The sequence below is a fragment of the Aptenodytes forsteri genome, unplaced genomic scaffold (assembly GCF_000699145.1).
Source record: "Aptenodytes forsteri isolate BGI_AS27 unplaced genomic scaffold, ASM69914v1 Scaffold227, whole genome shotgun sequence".
NCBI lineage: Eukaryota > Metazoa > Chordata > Aves > Sphenisciformes > Spheniscidae > Aptenodytes > Aptenodytes forsteri.
Window position 1 is genome coordinate 3,822,858 of NW_008795365.1, and position 8,036 is coordinate 3,830,893.

The following is an 8,036-nucleotide window of genomic DNA, read 5'->3' on the forward strand; positions in this document are numbered from 1 at the left end:
CAAAACAAATGAGAAACGGCATGCTCCACTTGGAGGTACATCTTCCTTTTTTTAAAAGAAGTCACTTACAGAAGAGCAAGTTGGTGATTTGTACTTACATCCTGGACCCTTTTCAACCCTTGTCAGAAAATGGTAAATTTTGAAGCATGTTATAAAGTAGCATCTCTATTTCTGTGTTCTGTAGCGACTTCTGAAGTGTTTAATGTGGAAAGGTTAACTACTGATTGCAAAATAATTTAGAATTAGTCCTTGATCTTAAAAAAAAAAAACAACCTAAAAATTTGCAACCCACATTCTCTCCCTTGGATAACTGAAATGCTACTATTCCCTGCTTGCATTAGAGTTACTGGTACTTGGAAAAAACGGGCCAATGTTACATTCACACAATTGTCTTGTGTTCATCCATCCACAACTACAAGTATTTTTGTTCCTGGAGGCACTATAAACTGTCCAAAGAATAAAGCAGGGCTTCAGAAAACTCATTTTTAAAAATTGGCTAAATAACCTCACCGTGAGGTACATCACCCTAACTTACAACTTTGTCCCGAGGAACAAGAAAATACTCTGACTATCTGGATGTTAAGTGCAGTAACACTTAGACTAAGAAATATTTGAAAGTTCAGGGTTTTTTTCTTGGCTGACTGCATGTAAAAGGAGAAAAGATATTTTATAAATTGGTGTAAGTATCCATGTAAAACTGAGCTGGATTTACTCACTGGGCTTTGATTATCTGGAAGCAGTCGCAAAATATAAACAAACAAGTTCTGACTCCATTGCCTGCACAGAGGTTCCCCCTCCCTAATGCATACCCCATACTATAAGCTTAATGTATTTGTTCTCATTTCTGGCTAGCACATAAAGAAAGAGAATATATAGATGGTACTAGGTTGGGGGAAGAAGTGGATGGGAGAAGAATGAACTGTCTGAAGAGGATACCTGTGGCATGTTTACAAAAGCTTTTAGATTCCTAGTTTGTTTTCAGGAGTAGCTTTAGATATTAGTTAAAATTGCTTTTTATTGAAGAAGTCCACTGTGTTTGGTAGAGATGCAGGAAAAAAGGTTAACTGCAAGCTGAGGTAGGGTGGGGGGTAGAGAGGCAGGAGGTGAAGCAGCTACTAGCTGTGTTGGCATACCAACTGAGAGCTTTTCACCTGTGACTGACTTCCTCAGCTGGCACCGAGCTTTCTTTTCACCCTTAGGGCTTTTCTTCCATTTGCTTCAATCCTTTCCCCACCCCTAACTGCTGAAGTGTCACTGTTACATCCCTTGATTCAATCCACAAGTCAAGATTTTTTGGACAGCTGAACTTTTTACTCGATGACTCTTACTAGATTGGCATTTAAAGCTGACCCTGTGTTTTCCAAAAGGGACAGGTCATTGTCACCAAAACATTAGCATTTCCCTTCCCAACATCAGTTAAACTATTGTTTTGCCATCAATAGAAGGCTGTGATTTGCAATTACTCCATGCCTGCTTACCTTCCAAACAGTATTTCTGTAACTATTAGCATAATTAAACGAGCTGTTGCTTTGAATTAATCTTGCGGCACTATTATATGCTTCTCTTTTATTTTTTTTCTGTACAGCAATGCTTTGAAACAAAAACATTCAGGAAGTTTACACTGGTTTACATTTATTTAAAAAATATTTAAACACTTGTGTATTTCACCTGTGGATTATTAACTACAAATCAAATAGGGCTCATCACTTCGAAGAGGTTCACAAGTACAAAACAGCCTCCTTCTGGCATCTTCACATCCTCCTCTTCTGTGTGCTTATGTACAATACTGTGAAAAGGAGAAAGCGGCACACAAGAGGGCCCTGGTAAATAACGTACAGAAGCCTCTTTATTTAAAACATCTTACTTCCATGGCTTGTAAAACAACAGTGTAATGAATCCCATTCAGCATGAACAAAGTCAGGAAACTTTTAAGTCCAGGTTTCAAGAAATGCTATCAAATTCACACATTATGTGTTACTTTGCTTCAGTATTTATTATATTCATAGCCAAACTACACTCCAGCAGATGCAGGCTGAACAGAGGGAGAATAAAGCCAGCTACCCTGCAGCATTCCTGAGGGGAGCATGAGAGAGTTTTCGAACCAGCAGAATTATGGGTGTCGGACACTAATGCTGTGATCTTTCAACAAAAGCTGGAAATCACAAGCACTTAAGGCAAAGCTAACAATTACCTATGAAGCAGCAGGCATCTTCCACCTGCTTGGTTGGCGATATCCCCAGAACAGACGTGCACAACATGAAATTGCATTGTGCTCCTAAACCTGGGATGTCTTAAGTTCTCTGCTCAGCCTGTTCTTCATCCTCCTGCCTCTCATCCATTTGTTTTAACTTTTATAATAGATTCTTATTTCCATAGCTGATTCTCCCACTGCAATGTCACTGCACTCCTTAGCATAACAATCCAAATTCCTTGCAAAAAGCATTTGGCCTCATTCGAGGATTATTTCTCCTCCCAAAACACTCTTTCATAACGGTGCCACATTTTCTTTGACTCTTTTGGTAACATGGGATTCAGTTCTTGTTTCTTTTTATTCCCTCCCTCCTTCCTGTCCTCCATTTTCTTCTCAAGTAACTTGGTCAAACTCTGCTTCATTTACCTTCTCTACAAGTCTCTTCACATCTGACTTGTGAACCTTTTCTATTTTTAGATATTCTTCTCCCTGGCATGTCCTGCTATTACAGCCTAACGGATACCACAGAGTCATTTCAGGAGCCTGGGATTGTCCTTGAAGTGCACTAAAACCCACCTACTGCACTGGGATATTCAAAGGCTCAATAGTAAAGTACAAGTGATTTTCTTGACTGGTGGTAAAATCTTTACTCATAAAGATGAAAATAGCCTCCAGTACTAATGAACAGCAATCATTCAGGTCTGGACAACTGCATCACAAGAAAACATTACAGTGTCATCAACATCTGTACTGTATCATAAATTTACGCAGTAGTTTGCCTAGCAAAACACAGAAACTTCTATGGAGCAGAGGCCACCTAAGCAGGCAGTAAGTGCAAAAGAGTAAACCTGTCAAACGACAGGAAATAAGCACTAAGGAAGGCTAGAAAAAAGCATGCTTCTCTAAATGAACTTCAAGTTCAGAGGCAAAAAGGGCCACAGTAATGCAGAAAAGCACGGACACTGAAAAAAGTGAAACTGTAAAAAGTAATACGTTAAGGTTTCCGAGAAAGCCTAAAACTAATATTCTTACAGGCAGCTTGCTTACACCTCAGCCACTCCTCTCAAATTCAGAAGTAAATATCAAAACACAATCTTCTAATAAGCAATAACATAACGAGGAGGAGTTACCATTATTTCCTCGGATAAAGGCATCCCCGTACTTGTTCTTTAATTGTCCATTTACATATTCTTCGGTCTGTTCCAGAGCTATATTCATATACCCATCCAGGCAAGCCAGGACACCTGAAGACAGTGACAGTTTAAAAGTGAATCAGCTTAAACTTATTTTAAAATAAACAAAAATGCATTGTGTTTGAATAGTACTGAAAAAATTAACAAACTAAAAGCCCAAGCTTGGCCAGATGAGTCAGCAGATCAGAGTATTCTTCGAAGAATTAAGCTGGGAGTGAGGAACCCCAGGCACTCTAGTAGCAACTTTATCAGTTGATATAAAGGCGGGGTGAGGGGGAAGAAGTCATTAAGGCATGACTTTCCAAAGATTGACAATTTCCACTTTGAAAGTTTAAGTTGTCCCTTCTCACTTGTGTTTTAAGCCACACACCTGAAAAGAACCTGTGACATTAAGTGTAACTGGATAACCTAAGGACAAGGCTATGTAAATTGAGTTTTCATCAAAACTTGTGAAGGATATAGCTGAAAAACAACCCTTTTAATACAGGACACCATACGCACTTTTTCATTATTTATCTTCATGCTTACAGATCTAGAAGAACATTGGCTGCAAGTCTCTGTTTTGATGTAAACAAAATTCTACATCATTTTCAACAGGCAAAGGGTTTTCAAATGACACTGAAATCTTCCCACAAAAATAAAATTACGCTGTTTAATTAACGCAACTCAAGAAAAAATCTCTATCATTTGTAATATTAGATGTTCTTTTGATCAGGAAAATATGCATTTGAGTAGCACAGATTTTAGACAAGTATTTATGTTCTCACTTCTCTGAGCCCCCGTTGAAGGCTGGACCCTGTTCACACAGTACTTCCTATGTGCTGGCAGTATGATGGCATTTTTTCATTCAAAAATCACTCCTCGGCGCCTACACCCACCCTTCAGATCAGAACCATGGCCGTCTACAAATTTAACTCGCCTGATCAACAGACTATTCATGTAAGGAACTGAATGTGGGGATTAACAGATGTAAAGAATTGCTCAGAGAATGCAATCTGATTTGTTAATCGTGCACATAAAACAACTTGTAAAAAGCTGTATTAATTATCTCCATCTTGCATGTGTGTTTTCCTGACTTCATCCTTGCACACACAGACAATAGTACTAAAATAATTTTTTCCTGTTTGAAAAACACCTAATTTATTTACCTGGCATTAAAACTCAAAATACAGTGTTTTGGCTGTACTTGGGGAAGGGGAGAAAACTCCAGTCTAAGAATGTGTCCTAGAGGAGGATTCTCATTTTTCAGAAGTGTTACGGTAATATCTTCCATTAAATAATTAGGAATTCAAGTTCTCCTGCCAACTTGTAATTATTTTCCTCTATGTTTTTCTTTCCTCTGTTTCCACACAAATAGGAAAAACTGACTGCTCACAAAGTGTTACTAAATACACCAAAAAACCCAAACCAAACAAAAGTCAGAACTCTTTTTCACCCCAGTAATTCCAAGTGCTCCACGTAACAATAGAAAACAAAAAAGTGTTTGTCCAAAATGAAAATTGGACTGCGTGGATTTTCTTAAGGTACCACTCAGTAGGCCATAAATACAGTATTTTCAAACTCTTTTTGTTCCTAGAGTGCATTCATGGTTGTTTCATTCTCTTCCTCCTTTTCTTTGTGTTTACTCTCAGGCCACTAATGGCATTAAATATTGTCACTGCCCATCCTGGCTAGTATTTTATCTGTTTTATCTATATGTAGAGATGTTTTAATGTACATATCCATCTCTACACATAGAAATCACACCGATTAATTTATCAGATCTGCAACAAAAGCCTGAGATGCCGGCTTTTTTAAAGTTTGGCTTTTACAAGTGTTGGTCAAATTTCTGCAGAAAACAAACTGAGCGCATATTTTTCAAATGAGAACAGTAGACAGGTTTTTAACTGCAGCATCACATCAAGCGGGAAGGAAGGAGAGCAGAGAGAAGTAAGGAAGGGAGGGGAAAAAAATCTAGTAACAAATAAGGATGTTCAAAGGAACTATGGTTCAATTCCTGGTAGGTCTGATTGCAGGCACGTTGAACTAGCCTTGTTGAGGGGACAGTTGAGTAATTTATCTGCATCAGTTACAAATGGATCTTACTGAGCAGAAAGCACCAATGTTCTCAAAGAAACCAGAAAGTGCATCCAAAAAACCAAATCTGGTTTGGCCCTACCTTGTGTATACCTTTAAGTAAATGATGACTTGCTTTAATTGACTTTAATGAGCTGTCGCTACATTCTCCTGCAGGAAAGAATTTACAGAGGCCAAAGACCGCTGAGAAGCAGTGAAGTTTTTAAGCCACCAACCCCACCTGAAGTGCTCAGACAATGTAGTTTTCAAAGAAATGACAGATTGCAAACTTTGTCAGCTGAGAGACACTAAAGAGGAACAGGAAGGGATAAGAAGGCACTGCTTGCTCTGTCAGTGAACAATAACAATTTAAAACTGTCATAATACAAAGATTCCTTGTCACAGCACTAACAAGTCTCCTCTCACAAGCGCCAAGCTGAGCCAATTGAATTAAACCTATCTGAAGCAGTGATCTGTAGCAGGACCATAATGTTTAAATCATTCCAGAATAAAATGTCTAAATTGTGCACAATAGGAGATACATGACAGTTTTAATTAAGTTTGGATACTACTAAAAAAATTGGACAGGCCAATAGTCTTATCCTAATGGGAGTAGGACCAGGACATTTCACTGAACATAGAAGTTTAATTTACTGGTTAAAAAACCCTGTAATCCTACATTCGGTGCAAGAAGGTATACAGATAGGCTGAAGAGTTCTGGAATAAAACTGCTGGACTGTGTTAAAATGAACTGGGCATATAACAGCAAAAGGCACACTAAGCTTTCTACTGTATCTCGTGAGTCTTGATCCAACACTTGTCTAGACAGTTGTTTAAGCAAGAATGTATGTGAGTCTTGATCCAACACGTGTCTAGACAGTTGTTTAAGCAAGAATGTAAACAACTTTCATCCCTTGTGTAAAAGTAGGCTTCTGACTGATGGCACAGTTTACTGGCTGAAGCTTCTGTGGCCCAAGGTCTATAAGAGGAATTGGAGAACAGGAAGGTGAAGAAAAGGGTAGCTCCAACAAGGGTTGCTATCAGAGCACTGAAAAGGGGACTGCCTGGCCTTTTCAGCAATTGTAATTCCAGCCAATCTTTACAAATACCAGTTTAGAAACTCAGAATTATCCCGAGACTCTAGTCTAACCATCTGTGACTAAGGACACTAATGATTTAGATAAGTAATTTTAGTGTCTAAATCCACCGTTAACCTCCTTTTCATCAGTTTCTCCAGAGTTGATTTTCTATTTTTAATGTCACCATTCTAAGATCTATATTCACATACTCCAAGACTCTGGATCGCGCTGTTTTGCTTTTCAAAAGCAATGCATTTGTTCCAGCCTCCCCAGACAATGACTTTACTCAGTGTAAGAGACAGATGGAGAACCTACCTCGATAATCAACTCCAGAATTTAATTTCACGACAACTGGCCTTCCAATGATTTGTTTAAGAAAGTCACTAGGGGTTTGTTTCCGTAGACTCATCTTGATCTTCTCTGGTAAGCTGGGAAGAGAAGTGAGAGAAAACATTTGGTTAAGCAACACGCTCACATATGGTCTTTAAACACTCAGCAGAAACAGGCAGTCCCCTGATGCTTAATACTTTCAGTACGAGAAAATATCAAAGGAGATAAAAGCAAAACCTTAAGGGTGGAGGTGGAGAAACAGAGCTCCTAGAGCCATAGCGTTAAACTTTCCCTTTGGCATTTTTATAACTTCTGAAATTATTAATAAGAATCCTTGTTTGCCATGCTGTGCATCGTGTAAACTTCCAATGGAGCCAAAGGCCTCATCTTCTCTGAAACACCTTCTGCTAAAATGGTTTTTCTAAAATTAGAGAGCTAAGTCATAGCAAGTGGCTCATATCTTTAGGGGGTGGAGGGAGAAGCCAGTACATGCTCTATACACAGAAGTCTGTGCTAGAACAGCAAGAGAAGGATTTTTGATCTCAGCTCACAAATACGAGCAAAGAATAAATTTGAAAGGATGCCTTCAAATGAATCAGTTAAGTTAAACTAAGTTTAGAATGAAGGCTTGTGATTAAGTTGTACGGAGACCTGAAAAGATGCTGTGATTTAAAAATTCATGGTGCGGCACACACACCCAGTTTGGTATGAGACCCTCCCTCAGTCAGTATTGCTTAACTTCTGCTTTTATGTCACTTTGCCTACGGAACAGTTGTTCTGCATTTTAAATCAGTGATAGAAAATATTGCTGATGCTGACACCCAGCACAGCGTCAACTTTCTGCCGCTTGCTTTCTGTGGCAAGCTGCAATAACCTATTCCAGCCGTGCAAGGATCGTCACTGCTTTTCCTATCAACACACAACGTCATCCGTGGTGCTGGCACGGTAGGGTTCGGTAGCGTAGCACTCGATAGCCGAAGCTTTCCCCGAAAACAAGCACGTTCTGAACCGCAGGTGGTACCCCACCACCCCACCTGCCCGCCCTCCCGACGGGAAACACGCTCTGGTTTCACGCGCCGCTGCAGAAGCTGCGTGTTCAAAACCAGCTAAAACGGCGCGAAACGTGCTTCGACAGACGCCCCTGACAGAACCCCCAGGTGCCATGTGAAGCTCTGCTGCCGCTGGCTG

General features: G+C 39.6%; 1 protein-coding gene across 1 annotated transcript; it reads right to left on the bottom strand.

Moving 5' to 3' along the window:
* Positions 1-1,534: 1,534 nt before the first annotated feature.
* On the bottom strand, positions 1,535-6,987 carry LSM6 (LSM6 homolog, U6 small nuclear RNA and mRNA degradation associated). The gene is made up of 3 exons (XM_009280250.1): positions 6,834-6,987; positions 3,322-3,435; positions 1,535-1,786 (listed from the first exon to the last, which is right to left on the bottom strand). The coding sequence occupies exons 1-3, from the start codon at positions 6,970-6,972 to the stop codon at positions 1,752-1,754; spliced, it is 288 nt and encodes a 95-aa protein (XP_009278525.1). The 5' UTR covers positions 6,973-6,987; the 3' UTR covers positions 1,535-1,751.
* Between the last annotated feature and the right edge of the window lie 1,049 nt (positions 6,988-8,036).